General features: G+C 40.4%; 1 protein-coding gene across 1 annotated transcript in view; it reads right to left on the bottom strand.

The window, feature by feature from the left end:
• The window catches only part of ARFGAP3 (ADP ribosylation factor GTPase activating protein 3), a 33,878-nt gene extending 16,640 nt beyond the window's left edge, over positions 1 to 17,238 (bottom strand). Inside the window, exons 1-8 of the mRNA XM_042795486.1 lie at positions 17,073 to 17,238; positions 10,854 to 10,972; positions 9,659 to 9,731; positions 7,433 to 7,564; positions 5,304 to 5,387; positions 3,491 to 3,578; positions 3,038 to 3,094; positions 1,249 to 1,295 (exon numbers count right to left, since the gene is read on the bottom strand). Coding sequence (XP_042651420.1) covers positions 1,249 to 1,295; positions 3,038 to 3,094; positions 3,491 to 3,578; positions 5,304 to 5,387; positions 7,433 to 7,564; positions 9,659 to 9,731; positions 10,854 to 10,972; positions 17,073 to 17,141 — 669 coding nt within the window. The 5' untranslated portion in view covers positions 17,142 to 17,238. The remainder of the gene's footprint in view (positions 1 to 1,248; positions 1,296 to 3,037; positions 3,095 to 3,490; positions 3,579 to 5,303; positions 5,388 to 7,432; positions 7,565 to 9,658; positions 9,732 to 10,853; positions 10,973 to 17,072) is intronic.
• Between the last annotated feature and the right edge of the window lie 4,404 nt (positions 17,239 to 21,642).

The raw sequence follows: 21,642 nt of genomic DNA, 5'->3' as shown, positions 1-21,642 counted from the left end.
TTAAAGTCTTCGTGTAAAAGCTCTGGCTTACACACATACAGTTTTAGGCTCTGACACTACAGTTCACAAACTGCATGTGCACCTGTGAACCCAGTTATGCTCTTCTTACTGGAAGGGAACATACCTGGCATATACCACTTAGAATAAGAAATTCCTCTTGCATTTTAGGGCCCTCTAGTGGGAGCAAGAAATAATAGGTTTCAATCTAAATTAATCTTCTCCAATAAATCTTCAAAATCTTTCGTCATACAATAGCCCAGACTTAAAAGTGACTCCCTGTAATATAATGCCACCCTAATAGCCTAATACTAGGGCTATTTTCTTTGGCCTCAAGAGCCATACATTCAAAACCTAGCTCTTCCTAGCTAACTTGAGCTGTCTTACTCAGTTTTTAGGTTTCCTGAAGCATCATTCTGAAATACTCAGCGCTCCTCATGCCTTCTTTACAGAGACCAGATGCTTAAGAAAGTGCTAAGACCCCATCCAGAAAGAAGTCTGTAAACTATCTTGAAGCCATCTTGAATTAAATGCATCTGCAAGTTACCTATAAATACAACCAAGTATCATATTGCTGTGTGGTATGAGATGAGGACTGCTGTAGAAATACAGAAGGGAATGTCTCAAGCTCACCTTGTATTGGCAGATTATGCCACACATGCATATTTAGCCACTCAAAAGTGCCTTTGGAACTCCCTCTGTTTTCAGGATTTCCTACAAAAATATCTCAGTGACAACTATTTAGGCGAAAACCTGAAGAAGCCCTGCAACCCAGTATCAGCAAGTGAGAAGAAAGGTTATAGGGCATTAGTAGAGCTGCAGGGACAATGGTTGTGAGAAGTGAAATGGGATGTAGACTTTGACATCGATATGCACTTTGGCATTTTTACTCTACTAATTTTTGAAAAAAAATCACCTGCTGTTCAAATCCAGACAGCACAAAAAAAATGACATTCAGATATACATGTGAAAATCTAGACAGTTCAGTGAGCTATGTATGTGCAAACAGACTTAGGATTTATCTGAGGTCCGAAAACAACCCACAGATCTGAAGCACTCTCCTACATAACAACAGTAACCTGCAAACAAATTCATTGAAATGGTTTTCAATTACTTTTTAGTTTCCTAAATTTTTATCGATACAAGTGGTGTTTAGTGCTAACTTACATGATATATTTCCATATTGCAATCTACATATTTCCAGAGATCTATAATACAGGTAAAAATATGCATTTTTTTATATACACTTACCCCCTTCTTAGCTTGAGTTGGCTTCTTTTTTATGAAGGAGGTGTTCTCTGCAAGGATTAAATGTACATTACTTGACATACAATTTTATCAGTTCCAGAACTGCAGAAGATCGTTTCCACAGTATCAGCCTCAAAATAGTTTTTGGAATTTATTTTAATGCCTTGAAGTATTATAGTTTTTACACTAAAAGACAGATACTAAAGTGAGTTACAGGGAACAAAGCTGTGAATATCTCTAAGAAAATGTGGGAAACTGCCTCTGAGGATATGGTATCTCTTACAAGTACACAATAGGAATAACGTTACAGTTCAGTTTTCAGTTGTAGATACCTGCTAGTAAATAGAATAAGAATACAGGACTTGCTATTCTGAATCAGACTAGATGTCCACCTGATCCCATACCATTTCTAAGATTAATTACTTCCTTGATTGATAGGTATTGGCTATGTTTAAACCCACCAATGATACAGATAAAACATATCTGTATCATCAGAAACAAAACAAGCAGTGTTATCAGAGGTGACAACATACTCTCTAGATTGAATAGCTTTGTTCAATTACCTAAGTACAGTGCTGAGTCTCAGCTTTACACATAAAGTTTGAAAGTTCCAGCCTTAATGCTTTAGATTAAATCTTGAAATAGAAATGAACCTACATTCTGCTCTGCATAAAGCCTGACACAATTTATAATCTTGATATTTTTAAGACTCTAATCGGACTCACTACATTCTGTAAGGCACTGTGCCAGCTACCCTGGGCCAGGGTAAATCTCCCACAATCACGTTTTCAATCAACAACTCCTACTGAATGCTAGTACCTACAGAAAAACTGGTTTGAGCTGAAATTTAGTTGTAAACAGGCATACACAGAACAGATATTCTTCATATAAAATAGAACTTGTGATGTCCAAAATAAACAAGAAAGCACTTGTTTTATGAGAACATGTGTTAAAAATACAAATGAGAAAACCAGGAAGCGTATGCAGTTGACTACTCTTCCTTGTCTCCACCTCTCAAAAAAAAAACCCTACAAAAGACCAAAACCAAACCCAACCAAGTGAATATAAAAACAGTGATGAAGATCATACCTTCCTGAAGTACTGAGTCCCAGCCACCACTTCTTTACTACCCCAGTGCTGCTGAGAACCAGTACTCTCTATTCTCAGAAACCTGCTCCTGCAGGATGATCCTCAAAAATGACAAATCACTGATGAATTTTATTCTATTTTCTTCAACTTTTTCTTTACTTATAGTATGATACACTCTTCAGTGTTAAGTAAATTAAGACTCTGGACATTGAAAATACTGTATTACAAATAGAAGATTTTTCCAGTCTGAATTTTTATCTTAAATTTCCTGAAAAAGGAGCAAAAACTACATCTAGATAGAAAGACTGACCTATTAGTAGATGTGTTTGCTTAACATAAATAACAGGCTGTTAATCACAGCACAGTGCTCTAGTCCACCTGCTGTGTGCTTTAAATACAGAACTTAAAGCAGTCTAACAGGTGTAAAACATTAATGGTCACCTTTATTAGGTGTGATACCTATAGCATTTAAATTCATCAGGTCAGCTAAAATAAGATAGATAAAACCAGAACATCACTGACTAAAATTAGTATCCTAGTGGGAGTACATTATTTAGCAGAAGAAGTTGTAAAACAAATTCAGATGTTTCAACTCATATACACTAATATCAAAGTAAGAATTCCACATCTCTTCCCAGCCACACATTCTCTGTACAAATTAAGTACACTGTACTGGATGCTATATTCTGCTTACACTCATTACCTAATGCAGCTTTCGGTGATGTGCTAAGGCAATCAACACTTGGTCCATGTTCTGGTCCTAAAACATAATGAATGACAAGGGTAAGAATATCACAAGGCTCTTCAAAGTGCGTGAAATACCAAAACACAGTACTCAGGGTACTCTTTGCTACATAAAGAGTAATGTGTTATTTCTATCACAACCTTACCAGTTACTAAAAGAGCTGCAGGCACCTAAAGATTTATCTGAAGTCTTCTGAATCAAATTTTAATTTGGATTTCTATTAAACATTACTAAAGGAACGTGCAGTCCTATACATTCTAGCATAACTGTTCTAAAAAGTCTTTCCTCTCCAAAATTCTTGCATTAATAGCATGGTTAGGTTATTTAACTATTGAAGTAGGGTAAAAAGAGACTAAATTAAAGAGACTATCGGAAAAATGCAGCTTATTGTTAACAAAGAATCAGTCATACCTTCATGGCATTCTGGAATATTTTCTGAAGTTTGCTGCTGTAGAGAAACTGGTTCTGGGTCTGATAACACCCACTCTGTACTCTTTGCCTTGAAAAAAATTACAAAATCAAAAACGCACACAAAATAGGATACAGCAAATAAATAACAGCACTGAACTCAAAGACTGCCTAAGCATCACTGATTAGTCAATATTGGATTCTTATGATTACAACTTCTAGGTTTAAAATCTGTTCTCAGAAGGGCAGTTATTTATTAAAAGCAAGCTGGTTTCAAACCACTCCTGAGCACCTGTACTTCCCCCTCAGGAATTTCAGTATGTTTACCATCCAAAAAAATAATATGCACTTTAATTATGCTTTAGCTTTATTTATTGTATGCTATCGTCTTTACTCGTAACAGTAATACAGCACAGGAAATCTGGATCATTTACATATAATCACCAAGCCTTCTCCCCACGCTAAGATCTTGCGCTTCCAATTTTCTAACAATTTATGATGGTTAGCAGTCCTCCCAAGTCTTCCTCATGAGTCCTCCCACGTCCCTCAGACACATCCTCCTCCACAGGCAGGCTTGTGACCTCATCACAACAACATCTGATTAGTATTATCTTTTCCACCAGTGCTGTACCACTGCCAGTTCATGCTTATTCTTCCCCAAAACCTCAATCTCAAAACTTCCTGACATCTCTCTCAAAACACCCATACCCAAATAATCTTTTGCCCTGGGGTACAGAGACTGCTTGTCTCTAATCTTCCCTTTGCAGCTAGCCAAAAAGTTTGCTGTGAAAATTTACTTTATGCTATCCACACATTCTCTTAACACGGTTTTTATCAAGTTCCTACTTCTTGTCCTCAACCACAAAAATATTTATAACACTTTTCTCCTTAAAATTCATTCTCTTTAGCTTGCCTCAGTTTATGCTTTTCCCATTCAACTGCAAGCATTCTTCCAAGTTGCCTTTTGCAAACAAAAATACTCCATTTATTTTTCTACTACCAGGACAGATGATCTTCTGGTGAAGAATAGATTAGTCTAGAATAGAACAGACTAGACTAGAATTCACAATAACTGAGGTTTTTTTGGTCTTTGCAATGAACACTTCCCAAGATATACCTCATGGTCATACTTGTGTTTTAGGTGTTCACTGACTGCAACTGTACTAGAAAGCAATTATACTAGAATGCTCAATACTGTTGCAATATTTAGGAATACTAGGTGTAGTAATAACTTAATTGCTCTAAGTGGAAGATCACAATTGCTGAAGTTGCTTTCATTGATATTTTTCAAATTCCAAGACTCTCTTGAGTCTGCTAACATTTATCTGTGAAATAAACACACCATCCATCACCTTAAGGAGGTAGGATCAAATAAACAAAAACCAACAGTAGCAATAGCCTTCAGAAAAAGTTAACATTTTCAAACAGGATGCAAGTATTTTAGAGGAAGAAAAAGATTCTGTTTAGCAAATGTTTTAAGAACTATTAAACTTTACTGATTAAAAACCAAAGTTATCACATGGTATATTTAAATCAGAGCACTAACAAGCAAGAAATCATGAGTCCAAGTGGAATTGCATGCCTACAAAAAAATACAGTTTCATTCCACATTTAGCTACTATTTGGGTCATTTTAAATTACCACCTTAGAAAGTGGTTCACATCCAGGAAGAATTTTGAGACCCACAGAAAGAAAAGCAGGTAAGTATTAATGCACTTTACCTATAAAGTTTTCTTTCAGGGTTTAATCTTCATCATAGAGCATACAGTCAACCTAAGTGTCTAGAAAGCTAACAAGAATTAGAGGAAATCTATACCTTGGGAGAAACATGGGATGCAAAAAAGTCTTCCTCTTTGTTTTGAGGTGACACAGGTGGCATTCCACATCCATCTATCCACAGCTAGAATTAAAAGAGAGAGAGAGAGAAAGAGAACTTTACAGGACAATTGCATGTATATATTTCTTTCAAATGCACTAATCTTAAAACTACTTTTTTTTTGAGGTTAAAAATTTATTGATTTTTTTTCTTCCTGGTAAATAGTTTTTCCTTACAAATTTATTCAAGCTTCAATATATAACATTCATTTATTTTTTATTTCATATATCTTTGATGTCTTCCTTCACATTACCCATTTCCTTCTTAATAAAATGCTCAGTATAAGCTCTGCTGCAGTAATACTGTCAATGTTTAGTATCACCAGAGCTTTATAGTAATTTTTTTCATATTCTCATATAAGATATTTTATCCCTAATATTCTTATTTTGCCCAAAGCAAAAAAATCTGAAAACATAACACTGGCAGTCATTGGAAACAGACTTCAGAATTGTAGCAGTGTGGTCTGCTACTCTGACAAATTTTCCCACCTAGTCTGAGAGTCCCAAAACCTCTGCTACAGTTCAAGCAGAGTTTTGCAAGATGCCAACAGCTCTGAGCAATGCCTGATCTCAGGGTGGGCTGGAGGGCCCACAGTGCCACAGGTCATTCTTAGCACTGTGTAGGACAGGACTATAACCTGTAATGTGCACTCCAAGGTTACTCACAGGCAAATAACTTCTCGTGGTTCTTTCTACTACGTGCAAAAGATACATGACCAAAAATAATGACCACTGTCAAAAAGGTTACTGAATGCACAACAAGCTTACCTCATCATTCAACAATCGGCTATATCAGTTAAGTTAGAGAAGAAATTTGTAAAAATATGACATGGGAGGGGATGGTTGGTACTAAATATAATTATCTCAATAATTTACTTCAGCAATTTAGATAGCACATAATCACTTAAGCTTGTAGTACATAAATTTAAAAAGTATTTACTAAAACTTTAAAATAAGAAATACGTCATTATCAAACAATTGGATGGAATCTGTATTGAAGAAAGATAATCACAGTTCTTCAAAGTGTCATTTGGGGAAATTGCTGTCAACTTAAATGCAGGTGGTATATTATATTTACTTGAACATGCTTTACATCTAAAGCTGTCTAGTAAGTCAAAAGAAATATTCTCTGAAGTTAGTGTTGTCAACTATATTGCCTATAACATTTATAATACAGAATTATTATAATCCATTAAATGTCATGCTATTTGATGCATATATTGGAAAAAAAAGCCCAAGCTTTCTTGCTTTTCTGTTAATTCCCACTCATCTGATCAACTCTAAATGAATCAGTCACAGACTTCAACAAGTTGAATTAACCAATCAAAATATGTTTTCTGGGTACGAAGAAGATAACTGTTGTCAAACTTATTTAACACCTCAGCAAACTAAGTCTGCATACTTTACTAATAACTTCTGTCAGCAACCTAACAATGTTTTGACCGCATGGATGAACTGTTTCAGCACTTTTAATGGAGAACAGCAAGTTCAGGACATATATAGCCTACTAATTTTTCTATTTTTGTAGGGAAAAAAGCAAAACCACACATTTACCTGTTCAAATAAAATCCCGCTTACATCACAAACATTTTGCAGCTAATTCTATTAGCACTTTTACATTTTTACATGCTGTACTTCTCAATAATAATTCAGTTCCAGATAAAAACAAAACCACTATATAGTTCATGGATAAGTGTTGATATTTTGCTATGCAACACAACTAATATAATTTTAGAGCAGACCTGCAAAATAATAAGTCTCCATTTTGAAGGATGCCTGAAGTTTCTGCCTATAATTCTTCTAAGTTACTACAAATGTTAAAATTAATGTTTTGAATAACCCAGAAATGATCCCAAAATACCCAGTTGAACTCTACCTCAATATTCTTTTTCAGAATAAAAAAGGTAAGCTACAAACAGGTTACTCCTCAGCTTGCCTATTCACCGCAATGTGTATCGGTACCTCCTGAAGACAGATAATCTTTTCCATTTCTAATTCAAAACTTAAAATTACTCTAGGGAGAAAGAAGGTTTTCAGAAATTTTAAAGACACAGAACACACACTACTCACATCAGTACCATGCTTTCTTGTTGCCTGTGTGGCAAGAGATTTAATCTTCTCCTTGTAAAGCTGAGCACCACGACTGTTGTACTTTGCATTGGTATCATTTGTTGTGCATCCATGTTGATGGAAGAAAGCAGACTATAAAGCAGAACACAGAAACGCTAAGAGAAACAGATTTAAAAACTAATGCCATTTAATATAAAAATATATCGCAATGCAGCAAAATACTCTGCTCCTCTACCAAAATCTAATCTTTTACATCATGAAGTCTATGTGTATCTCCAAAATAAAAAAAACCCTCCATTCTGGCAACTTTTTTGTAAACCCTAATTCCAATCTTCATAGAGATTTATTCTGATAACAAAAAGAACTAAGAACTCTTCAGAATTTCTAGCAATCTGATATATAGCTAAGAAGCTCAAGACTGCTGCCATCTAAGATTCCGCATGATGCGGCAATTACAGAATACATTTAAATGATTAATGTTAACCTCATAGTGCTTCTAAACAGTACTTAGTAATAACAGAATTTGGCATTTATTTGGAACAAAAAGGGAATGGGTTTTTTAATCTAGTTTAAAAAAAAAAACGTTAATTTTACTTTTTAGTATGTCCAGACAGTTAACTAAACTTAAAGTCCAGTTAAATAGTCCTTCAAGTTTTAAGTATCAATCATCCTAGGTAATCCAAAACAGGACATTGTGAATTTGAGGTATTTGAGGGGTGACTGCAGGTATATTACACCTTTTGGTACAACGTATGATAGGAAACAGTGACATCCAAGCAGAAAGACAAAAACTCATAAAATTAAATAATAAATCTTTGCTGTTATTCTTCCAGTAATACGCTTTCCAAGATTAATTTTGACATCTCTTCTTTCCAACTGCCCTAAATTCTCTGTATAGCAAAGTTTGTATAGTTTAACCAAAGCTTTTAAGCATTTGGCAAAAAAAAAATTCATGTAAAATCTCCCTCTTCTGCTTAGTCAAAACTGTGATTTTTAGGTACTAAGTGGCATAACAGAAACTCAATGAGTAAACTGATGTAACAACAGTATTAATACAGAAAGGTGTAATTTAGAAAGGATAGGCAGAAGAAAAAGAGAAGACACCATGCAACAGCCAAGATCTATAGGCCAGAAACAGTGACCTGCTAAATACCTAATTCAAAGAAAAAGGTTTGATTAGAAAATTAAGAGGAAGATAAACAGTAACAATCCTGAATTCATCATGGAAATAGGGGAAACAAAAAAAAAAAAAAAAGAAAAGAAAAAGAACAGCAGACTATGTTAGACTTAAGGAAAGCAGATTGTTAAGAAAATTGTTTTTTTTTTTAAAAAGCAACCCTATGGAAAACAAGCTTGTGTGAGGTTTCTTAGAGAAACAACATTAAGGACAAAGCACAAATGAAGAAAGATAAGGTGTAAACATTCAGGGAATTAGAAGAAAAGTAGAAATTGCTTAGGGAAGTTGCATGTTTTCACACTGGGTGGGTCAATTTAGGGAAGCAATCTCAGTTACTGGTCAATCTTTGAAAAAACATGGGAAAAGGGGCAAGATTCTGAAAGAGTTGACAAAGGAAAACATCCTCTTTTAAAAAGGAGATTGAGAACAATACAGCAGTTAACCTCAATTTACAAAAATATTGTGTAACAAACTTATTTCTAAGTACATAAAAATCAAGTTGAAAGTAACTGCCAGTATGAATTGGCCCAAACCAAAACACTGCTACTTCCTCTCTGACAGTGTAGCATGTCTTATCTTGACTTCAGTTGTACCTCAGGTATAAGTTAGATCTTGACTTCAGTGTGACTTTTGGCAGCGACATCAGTTTTGGCATGATGGTTTTCATAAACCATGTAAGGAAACATGGTCACAAGAAGATGACCATAAATCTAAGTTTACAAACTGCTAGAAAGCCATCTTTCACCAGCTGTCAATGTTTCCCTGTTAAATTAGACACATATTGACAAGGAATCTAATATGGCCTTTTCATTGATTTTTATAGACTTCTGAGAAAAAGTAAAAAATTTGTAGATTATACCAAGACAGAAAATATGCAAGAAGTATGAAAGATGAAATCAGCATTCAAATGAATTCTTAAAAACAAGAGGATTAAAAAAAAAGAGAAATGGACTGGAAAAAAAAAATATCCCCAAGATGTGAGCCAATAAGGACAGAAAGAGCTTCCCAGCCTAACAAGCTTCAATGTGCAAAAACTCAGGAGTACATACAGCATTTGCATTTCCTCCAACTTGCATGCATCTTAGCTGAAACCAAGACCAATTGGAATCCAGTTCTGTAGATCTAAACGAAAGGAAACATTTCTAATGTTATCTCTAGAGCCATTTAAAATCCACCCTTTTTAAAAAACTGTTTCGCTCCTCCCCCTTTTTTTTGTAAAGTGAAAAACATGGATCTATAGAAAAAAAAAATCTGCAGCAATACACAATGTGCAAAACAGATTAATAAAGCCATGTAGAACCAACGGTGTTTTTCAAACTGTAAAAGCCTGAAAAAGATGAACCCTCTGGCTGACAGGTTTTCCCTTTTAAAACGCACCAATGAGATAAGTTTTCAGGAATCACATCTGAACTCTGTCAACAACAGATGACAATCACATGGACTGGACAAAGTGACATCTGGAATATCATACCACAACAAAAATGTGGGAAGCAGTGAGTATGAGGTACAATAACTCTGTGATCATTAGGAATGGATTCTTCAGAGGCCTCTTGTAGTGCTCGTGTACACAGTGAAAAGGCAGCAGAGGAAGACTTCTAGTTGACTGAAATTGGATGCTTTATCTGCAATCCATTCTTGGATGCATTGCTCTCACTTCAAGCAGAATTTTACATTTCAAATATGTAATTATTCATTAGGCCAAAAAGGCCCACAGGCCATCAGTTAAGACACTCACCTGAAGTGTGACAAGCTCAGGGTACAGATTTACTGCACCTACTGATTGACTGAGCTAAAAAGCTGCCAAAATGCTACTTAGCTCTCTGAACTGGCTTGCTGAGGGTCAGGTTATCTTTATGATCAATACAGTGTTAACACTGTTGAAGATAATTAACTAATATTTGCCACAGTTTTGATTTGGAGGAATGATAAAACACTTCAAAGTGCTTACTCCATTCTTCATTTTTATCATTTTCAATGTAGAAACAGACCTGCCAACAAACATGCACTACTAACACAACAAGCAGGTAACGGGAATGGGTGCAGCATACAAATTCTGTTCAACCCTACCTACTTACCTAATTTGCAAGCAGCTATCAAATACATCAAAGCCAATACAAACATTAAAAAGGTCAGAATCAGTAGCTGAGAGAAGAATGAATTTTCTTCTCTGAGCAGGTATCTGAACAAGCAAACAAAAACATTAAGAGACACAATTTTCACTATAAAAATATACAAACTACTTACCGAATGAAACTCAAATGAACACCAAGTGATCGATGGGTCCCTGAACAATCAATACAGAGAAAAACTCCGTATGTTATGCTTGCCCAGCTAGGGTTCTTCGCTCCACAGTCAAAACATACCTTAAAGAAAACAAAGATCAGTAACAAGACTTAAGCATAACCATATTATAGGCCATGCTAACACCCTTGCAGTGATCAAACTTAATTAATTCATCCTTACAGCATTTGCTGACATGACAACTTCATATTACCCTAATTTTATAACTATAAAGAGGAGTTATGCAATCTGCCCACACTGGTGCGTCCTTGCCCTAACCAGACAGGACTACATGCCTTCCCGGTTTCCGACTACAACCAGTGTACACAGGGACCACAGGTTGAGAAACGAGGTCAGAGAACCCACACCAGTCTCGTTCAAACGCACATTTCACGCAGTACTTCCAGCACTACTGAAATACGAAAGCATTTAAGAAATATTTTCCCAAGAACAAGCTCTCTTCATGACACCACTGAGTCTACTCTCCTCAGAACACACATGCGACTGCACTTCGCAGCAGCACTAATGACATCATTACCTACTTTCCTGTATAGAATCCTTGACCTTTAGAGCAAGCCTCTGAAATCCAGCTGTCTGAAGAAAGAGTCCACACTGTGTACTGCCTAGCCTAGCACTCGCTGCCAGACATCACTATTTGTATGATGTATCACACATGTATTGATGTATCAACCTTTAAACTGTCCATAAAAAAGACTGGATAAAAAGCAAATATGCTCACAATTACTGCACAGGCAAAACCAAGAATTTCTTATCCTCTGCCACCACACTAGACTCCTAACATTGAGCTGAAACTACAAGAGGTATTTGAATCTACATGTCATACACTTTGCAGGTCTGCAGACCACAACTTTCAAGTTCTCCTTCAGTTACTCTCAATTTTGTACTATTTTGGCCAAGGAAAGCAAAACCAAAAAATGTGTATGATACAAATCGATTTTCAAACGCAAGGAAGAACCCAAATTTAAACAGAAAAAGCTATTCCTAGTTAATGTCATGTGCACATGTCTATTCCTGTAGGAAAGAACTTTATTATCTGACCAATGCTTTTTCAGTGTTATTTATAAAGGCTTGAAAAGTACTTCTACAGTAAAAGCACCCATCTATAGGTATGGTCAGTGGCATCTACTAAGAAATAACTCCACAGAGAGACAAAGTTTTACACACAAATCGATGGAGTTCCAATCTGCAATTTTATCTTTTAACATCCTATGAACCTAATCCATCCTCAGATATCAAGGGAAGTTCTAGCTATGTGCAGAAACTAAAAAAAAAAAAAAAAAAAAAAACAACACCAAAACTCTTCCAAGTCAGCTGAGGACATACAGTATACTCTACATGCAGGCCATAAAGCTTCCAGCAGCTTCTCATCAGGCTGGAAAAATAAAAAGATAAAAAGTTAAGAAGCCTCCTTACTAGAAACCCCCTTCATACAACTAGAGATTTTTGTATCTTCTTTTGTATACACCCAGTCAAACAAGACCCCAGTTTGCACTCAACTCAGCTCACCCATCATTCACCCAAATTTAATTTCAAGTACACTCCCAGGAGCAGTCTGAAGCTAAACTCCTCGTTTTAGTGTGGGTCTATTTAAGCTTGTACAGTCCAAATTTATCAGGCACCAGTCCAGTTCACCAGCAGATCCAGCATTAGCTCTTCTGACATATGAACATTTTAAGACTGAGTGCCAGTTAGGCTAATAACTAGTAACACAAACAGAAAGCATGGAGGTCACAGTTTCTACATGTGCAAGTCCCTTCTTTCTCTCCCAACAGAGACTTAACATTTTTTTAATGTGAAGTCATTTATGTATCCCACTATTGTATGTGAAAATGGGGTCATTCACTGACGCATAACAGAAAGAAGAAATAAGATACAAGCTACACAGAATAAGTGACAAAAGGAAGGGTTAGAGGGAGTACCTGAAATAAGCACAGGTAGAAGAATGACATACAGGGAATTAGTGAAAAAGAAGAATGAGCAACTCTTCCTGTATGCCATACTCTAAGAAAACGTATAGCCTTGGGTAGTCAGAACTTACTCTCTTTTTTCCAATTCTCTCCAGTCTTTCAAGTAGTTCCTTAAAAAAACTACATAAGCCCCATCTTAATTTTAAATTGGCTATTTTCAGGCTTTTTTCTTACAATGCCAAAAGAAAGATAGGGACAACAAAACAGTAGAAGATTCTGTTTGAAACCAAAGCTAACAGCACAGCCCTGGTCTCGCTTCTAATACAAGAAAGCAAAGCAGACTTATAGTTTTAAGTCTTGTGGAAGCTCCCTGGAGCACAAATGGGAAACAAAAATCTTGAGTACTACTGGGTGGTTAAAAAAAAAAAAAAAAAAAACATGCTTAAAAAAGTTCAGTTATAAACATCCCTAAAGATTCTCCAACCCTCCCTTGTACAATTATAAACACTTTTTAATTTCAACATCTTAAAAGTCAGTTGCATCACCTTGGAAGCTAGATGCCACAAAGCAGTATGGCTCATTATCTTCACTCCTGCAGGACTATCAGCTATTTACCAGACACCTGTGAAAATTATTCATATGCATAAAAACGGTAGCTTTTAGCATTGTGATGTAATTAGGAACATCTAATTTTCTTGTGAAAGTAATGTAAAAGCTGCCATTTTCATCATGTTATACAACAGAAATAGAAGCATGTTTCATTAACATTTAGACTAATTTTGCTTAATTTTCTCAATTTTTGAAGTGCTTCCCACAACATAAATTGTAACAAGAATTGGAAAAACAAATTTAAAACCCATTTCCGAGCCACCCTGAATCCCTGAATGGAATCGTTTTAATTTCAAAAACAAATAAAGTGTATCTTCTGTACTGATTTAGGTACAACCAAGATACCAAAATCATTATAAAAAACAATTTGAAGGATACGCTTAAATAAGCTTTGGCTTTTAAAACACACTTGCAGTCTTTTTGGTTATTTTGTGTTAATAAAGCATTTCAGCACAGCCTAGATTCAGTAACAGTCGCCTTGAAAAAAAGAGCTGAAGGCTTAATCAAGATATTCGTACCTGAGCAAACACAAAGACTCAGGTATAATCCACATCAAACAGTCATTAACTCACATAACATTGACCTTGCACAAGCTACCTATGTCAATAACTAAATATATAATATCGTTACTGGATGCGGAAACATAGTAATATGTAGCCTATAGAAATGTTAGTTTCAGCACTTCAGAAGAGGTGAGCAGGTTCAGCAAGCTTATCCCTGGGGTCACGGTTACACAGGCACTTCCAGCCTCCCACGTAGCGGGGCTACTGCTGCATCTCCTTGTGCTTGCCACCGCCAGCGCAAGGCAACCGTACAGCTGCATCAACACTAAGCCAGCCTAAAACTCAGGAGGCAGTTTCACGCTTGGTCAAAGGTGATCTAAATCCAAGCAGCTGCCTTCTTTGTTACCAGTCACCGTATCGAGATACACTTTCCTCCTTCTCTTGCATCAGCAATAATAATCACACTCGTTGATCCTACCCGAAAGCCACGCTGCTCTGTGTTGACTCGGAGCAAAGGTAGGTCCAACTCACATCACACCCACGTGAACAGTAATGCCAGTATAAGGGAGGGAACAGGAGTGTTTGCCACAGAAAGGAGACAGAATAGCTCATTTTGGATGTGCCGTGGTCTTAAAATGACTTAAGTAAGACATGATACACTACACACTACTCTGGGGCAAACCCCCCTCTGCCCACCCTCCACCACAGTCACAAAACACACTAATAACAAAACGGAACAACAGGTAAACTACCACCACAACATGCATACTTAGTTTTCAGCCAGTTCAGATCCTCGATCCCTGGTGTCCAAGCAGAGACATGAATACTATCATCAACAAAAGAAAAGAAAGAACCAAAGAGAATTAAAAACTGTTTCAGAGGAATAGATCTATGACAGATTAAAAGAGGCTATATAGCACAGCCTCAAGGGTGCAACTCTTCAAAACAGGTGAGCTTTACAAACAGCAACACCAGGTAGTTTAAAGACTATGAGCACTTTTGTATGTACAAAATACATCCTATTTCATAACTGTAACATGTTTGCTAAGTGCCGCCAGGCAGCTCTGTATTATATAATACCCAAAGACACACCAAGAACTCAAAAGAAAGCTGTTTCTCATGGTATACAAAGTAAATGAAACCAAGATCAAATTACAGATATGTAAATTTCAAGACAATTATTCAAATACCAGTTTAAACACCCTACAATCCACAAGTTAAACTGTACATTTATATAAATGAGAGTTATTTCCCTAAGCTCATGTGCACCAAGAACTACTGCAGAGCACCTAGCACAGTGTCAGGGTACATGCCTGCTTGCAGCAGGCAGTCAGTAAGCCCAAATGCTGCACAGAAGAGATACCAGTTCTTCCTAAAATGTATACACTAACCGTGTTGTTCAGGCATATTACTAAGCTTTTAATATAGAACTTTTCCCATACTTGTCCTTTCCCACGTCTGTCTTTCCAAGCAAAAAAGCCCTCCAAATAAAAGGGGCAGAGTGCAAGAGAACACAAGAGAAAGGAAACAAAACAAGATGCAATCAAACATGAGAGGATAAACTGAGGGCAGCAACAACTTTTACTTAGGAAGACTGGTCAGATACACGGGCATGGGAGAGTTGTGGGATCTAAGCGGTTGATGCTTCCCCACTCTCCTGCCTCTCTGTATTCACAGGTCAACAAGACCCAGCTTCATGGCAGCATTAATGAGTTCTCTGCATCTGAGCTACTTCTTTCAAACTGACCTAGTGTGAATGGCAGCACACACTGTGCCAATATTGCTTCGTCAACATTGGCTCTAAGTTTCTGTGCAGCACCTTGCGTGACTGCAAGACGACTGATATGTCTGAGTAACCACAGGTTATTAAGTCTAGCATGGTAACAATTAGTTCAGTACAGGGGAACTGTTTGCTGAACTCCATCCTCAGGCTTTCCACCCTTGCCAGCTGTGGACACTGCTTTCTGATTCTCTGGTGATCCCAATACAGAAAAAGCATCACAGCAGCATTACAGAACTACTTGAACTCTTAGACACAGTGCCAGTGAATTTCAGGAGCTTGTAAAAGATCTTCTCTCTGACTCTCCAATCGGGAGTAGGACCTTTCCTCGATGAACTTTTCACCCCCTTGCAAAGGCAAGTTTTAGGAATATTTGTGTTAGAAACTAACTGGTGAGTGTTCATCTTTGAGCTCTGCTTTCTGACAAACTGCCCACTGCCCGTACAGTCTTAATGGTTTGTGTTCAAAGTGTGAAAGTCAGTTATGGACCAAAGACAGACCTCCAGACTCATGCTGCCAGAAAACAAAAAAACAAGGTGTTCCTTCATAATGTCAATCCAAAGTTTCCCAGTGTATTTTTCAGGTATGTTCACAGTATGCATCGTGAAGCCAATACAATGGAGCAGATGGCACTGAAAAGCAGCACAGGAGCACGTCACTGTGGACAGTAATTCTGCCGCCCAACACTTCTGCCATGTCACCCTGCAGTCTGAGGCACCTCTCCCAGTTCACAGGTAGCCACCGCACACCTTCGTATGTAATGGATACTAAAAAAACAACAGGGCTTTACAACACTGAAAAATGAAAGCATCTACTGGATGAGTCCAACGTGATGGGAAAACATCAAACTTTTATCGCCACAGAAACAGCTGTGCCACAACACGCTTTACTTCTTTGATTAAAAAAGAAAAAAAAAAAAAAAGAAGGAAACACATTCAACACTCTACGTTGTCGCTGTTTTGGACCTCGTTTTTTATTTTTGGCTGAGCTGACCCTCATCCAGCAGTCCTTCGACCCCAGGTACCCGGGATGAGACACACTTCCCCGATTAGGTGCTTCCCCCAGCAGGCCCAGCGGCCCCCCCGCCCGCCCGAGGCTGCCACGGCCACCCGGCCGACGGCCAGAGGCGCTTCCCCCGCCGCCGGGGGCCCGCCCAGCCCTGCCCACCGCTCCACAGGGGCAGCGGGCAGCCGGGCCGCGGCGCCGGGGTCTCGGCGGGGCGTGGCAGGCGGCGGGCACTCCCCCTCCCCCGCCCCGCCGGGCAGTGCGACGTGTCACAACGGCGGAACGCATCCGTTGCCGCCGCCTCCCCCCTCCCCCCTCCCCCCTCCCCCCTCCCCCCCCTCGGTCCCGGCGCCCTTACCTTGTTGGTGGGGACGGAGCGGAGCCGCTTGAAGATGGCGGCGATGTCCTGCTTGCCGGGCTCGCACATGGCGCCGGGCGAGGCGGGAGGGCCGCGGAGGAGAAGCGCCGCCGCCGCCGCCGCCGCCGCCCGCTCGCGCCGCCGGGACGCCCCGCCCCGCCCCGCCCCGCCCGGCGGGAGGCAGCCACGCAGCGCGCGCGCCCTCCGCCCGGCGGGGCGCGGCCTGCGGTCGCCGGCGTGGCGGGAAGGGCCCGCCGCCTCGCGGTTGCCCTGGAGACGAGCGGCCCTGCTGCGTCAGCGCCCGCCCGCCCGCGGGCAGCTCCAACTGTCGCTGGGGGCGGGGGGGTGCGAGGCGGCCGGCTTGGCGCGGTGGGTGCTTCGCCGTGAGGGGGGGGCGGGGGTCTCGGGCACGGCCCGGGGGCCTCGCCCCCTCGGGGCCCTCGGCGGCAGCGGGGACCGTGGGACCCGAGGAGAAAACCCACGGGAGAACCCCCGGCTGTGGGAATAAATGAAACTGCCGCATTCCCCTCAGGGCAGGTGACAAGCACAGCGTAATGCCAGCGGCTAGAGCTGTTTCTGCTCTGAGACTCAACAAGGGGGTTTTCAAGCAATCTGTAAAAATATTACTTAAACCCCTTGTTCCCTCTCTTTGCTAACATTAAAGTATGCAGCCGGGGACAAATGAGTTGGTGTCAAACAAGCAGAACAAAAAGGCAACAGGTTTTGATTGCTTTTGAAAGCAGCATGTTCATAAATCTGAAGTCATAAAGCCTCTCAGAACAGAAAACTAATAGGAATATAATCAGGAACTGTGTAACTTCCTGGCATCCCTGCTTCAAAAACCTCCAACGCACTGAACGTGGTTGCGTGCAGAGACCTCTTGTCACAGCTCCCTCCCTCACGGGACAATTATCACTGGGGACGTGAAGCTCAGCAAAGGCAGCGAGCCAGACCCTGACCCCTTTGGCTGGAACACTGGCAGCGATGCTGCCGAGATCCTGCAGGAGCCTCTCCAGGTCCCTTGTGGCCAGCACTGAACTAAAGCTTACAAGTCCTTAAGATGGCCCTTGCAGAAGAGCGTAAAGACAACTTTGTGGCTGTACAGAACTCTGCTCAGCAGCAGTAAGATGATCCGTAACAGGATTTTCAGAGCATGGCACTCTTCATCAGAAACCATTAAGGCTCACAAGGCTGTATCTCCTTCTCCCTTACTCTTCTGACACAGACAAGTAAGATTGCAGTGTTTAACTCTGGTTGTGCTACATACAGATAAGACATTTTCTACAATTTTATAATTTTCTTTCAGAGAAAGTCTAATTTGGAAAGTACCTCAGGAGATTGTCTGTTCTAACCTGTTAAAAACAGGGACAGAGATTGAGTTATTTAAGGTCCAAAATAGCCATGTTCAAGGCTTTGCATGAAAAATCAAGCTTCAGCCCCTCAGCCTCAACCTTGCATCACCTTCAGTGCCTCAGGTACAAGAGGCTCACCATCTCCCATGGAAGCTAACACCCCCAGTTCTTACTGGCCAGTGAGGAAGTCAATCAGGGTGATGAGACCTGGTTACAGCCTTGGTTCTGGCCACACTGCACAGCAAGCAGAGCCCTGAACACTGCTTCAGAGATTTCTGCTGGAGCACGCTGACCTGGCACTGGGCCCTCAGTGCTGCTATTGAGGCATGCCCTGACCCTGTAGTGCCCTGATGATCACCAGGAGTCAGTCACTAGTTATCCTGACAGGCAGCTGAATGCATAAACATTTTACTCTTCTTAAAGGCCTCCCTTTACAAGCCAAGTTTACCTTTCAGGAAAACATGGCCCATATAGTCATAGGTGCTCCCTACTGCACACTGCCCTCCAGAGACACTTGCTAAATCCCATCCAATAGCATGAGAATTGCCATCCCAGCCTACAGCCCAGTACTGGCCTTGCAGGGAGAAAGAGTTGCCAAATTTCTACAAAGGCCATTCTGTCAGCTTTATTTCTATTAAAAAAAAAAAAAAAAAAAGCAGGAGGGGTATAATCTTGCCAATCAGTTGGAACAATTAACATCAGAAAAACAGGGTCATGCTAAGGATTGATCTGTCTGGCATGATCCTAGAAAAGGATGACATTTCTTGTCCCTCACTTTCCCCAGCTGCACTGCTGCCCCCCCAGGCAATGTCACACAGCATCAGCCAGCTCCTGCCACGGCAGCAACCCCGGAGACCCAGAGTGCATCTTGGGGAAGCACAGGCCAGTCACGCCATAGGGGGGCTCGATCTTCTGCTGGCCTCCTACTTCAGGAAGTGGTACCCCTCTGCCTCCTAGTTGGGATGTCAAAAAGCTGCTAGCTGTTCAGAGCCACCTTGCACACACAGCTCACAAGTCTCCATCCAGGAAGAAGTATATCAGCCCTGGATAGTGTTCAGGAGCACATTGCACTGTCCCTTCCTGGTTTCACACAGCGCTCTATCCTAAGGCTGTGCTTTGCAATTCAACTACGGGGATGTGCATGCTAGACAGATTCCTGTTGCAGACTGCAAGCTCAGCTGCTTGCTAGGAGATGAGGTCTAGACAAGATGGAAGAAAAGCATTTAGCACATGTTTATGAACTTGGGGGAGGTAAGCAGGTCCTGGAGGCAATCTTAGAGCAGCATCTAAGCTGTGGGAGAAAGGTAATACAGCAAATGGAGGTAACAGTAGAAGGAAGGGATGAGCTGGTCCTCCTCCATCAGGGAAAGGGCAGTGCTCATAATTCATTGGCTGCTCTGCATGTTGCGTAAATAAATAAAACCAATCCAGAAAGACTTACCTTCAAGGGTGCCTGTAGATTGGGTACTGGAATGTCCTCTGCTTTGGTGAGCAATGTGCAATGCAGGTCCTTTCTCAGACCCAGTAGGAGACCAGCACTGTGAGTAAGACTGACTCCTCTGGTCTGACATTGCTCAAGTCCTCAGTAGATTTTAATCTTGACCAAAAAAACCTGTCCAAGGAGCACAGATTCCTTCTCTGGACCCATTATCCACAGCATGTTGTGCTGTCATTTTCTTTGTCCATAAGAAGGAATGCTGATTTGGTCAAGAAACTTTGTAAATATCCCCTACATCCTATTCTCCCCCTAATGGTGACCTTGCCCAGCCCCAAGGGAGAAGCCAACTAGAGCCTAAATAATGGAAACCATCAGAATAAGCCCTGAAAGGTGATGAATGTCTCCAGGGAACAGGAGTGGGTCCCTCTTGTTCTTCAGCAAGTCTGTGGTTTGAGTCAACTGCAGAAAGAGGGAAGGTGCAGAGAGAGAATAGCAGCAGTGGTGGGAAAACTGACAACTGCTGCTTTGCCAGTTATGTCTTAGTACAGTAACATGTCTTCTTGGTGGTTTCCAAGAATGTCCAAAATACACATTTTGTATTCCCAGTGCACACAGCACCATTTAAAAATTGCTTCCATGCCAGCTGGTCTGACAAAGATATAGCTGGAAGAGGACTGCTATATATGTACCCTCAGAAACAAATGTCTGGCAAGTACAGCATTCCCTAGAAGGGTTGTGTGTATTAAGCCCTCTAATCAGGTGCAAATGCAGAGCAATTAACTGCCAGCATGCCAGAGTATGACTCTGGGTGTTGCTGTTTTGCAAATCAAAAACCAAGGGCTCTTATTCTTACTAACAACCCACAATGCAGTTCCAATTTGACATGAAGAGAAGAAGATTTCATGATGAGGAGAATCAAACATTGGAGCAATTTGACCACAGCAACTGTGGAACTCTGTCCTTGCAGGTTTCAGGACCCAAACAGCCAAAGACCTCAGCAACCTGCTCCTAGTTCAGTGTTGACCTCACTTTGAGCAGGAGATTGGACTGGAGATGGTTTTGAGGCCACTCCTCCCTGAGTGATTCTGTGCTAATACCCCCTTCTCTGCATAGCCAGGCTAGGCCTGAAATGGATGGGTTTTCCTTGTAATACTTTGTTGACATCCAGTTTTTGGGTGCCAGAGCTACTCTGTGAGCTGGTCCGGCATAGGCAAAGCAAACTGTTCCAATGGTTTCTCTTCATCTCATTGATCCAACTGCCACAACAAAAGTCTCAGGCTCCTGATCCAGGACAGTTGGACAGTTCTGCCAGGACATATGAATACAAAGAAGGACAACTGTTGAGGATGATCTATCGAGAACTGTCTGTTCTCTAGGTCTTTGCCTGATTTGATAACCAGAGATAGGCACTTGCATCCGCATCGAGTTGTGTGGAATTACAGGTTTAGTGGCCAACTACCATCTCACAGATCTAAAGTACTCGCTGCTATTCCCAACCTTCAAAGCTTTTAGTTCTGTAAAATTCTGTTAGTGCTGTTGTCTTGTTATTATCAAGCTTCCTGTTGTTTGCTTGCTTCTCACACTGCTACTGAGAAATGATGGAATATAGATACAGTCCCAGGTTATGCTAGCTAGATTTTCATTACCCTCCCAGTGCCAAAGGTTCCCTAGAGCCAGAGGATATGGATGAACTGTGCTTGGTGTCCTTTGGAAAACTTGGCACACTAAGCAAAATTTGTCACTGCTCACAGCTATATTGTGCATAACAAAAATACATTGC

The sequence above is a fragment of the Tyto alba genome, unplaced genomic scaffold, assembly GCF_018691265.1.
Source record: "Tyto alba isolate M040663 unplaced genomic scaffold, T.alba_DEE_v4.0 Super-Scaffold_21, whole genome shotgun sequence".
NCBI lineage: Eukaryota > Metazoa > Chordata > Aves > Strigiformes > Tytonidae > Tyto > Tyto alba.
Note: the sequence above shows the minus strand (reverse complement) of the source record. Positions and strands in the feature narration are given on the sequence as shown.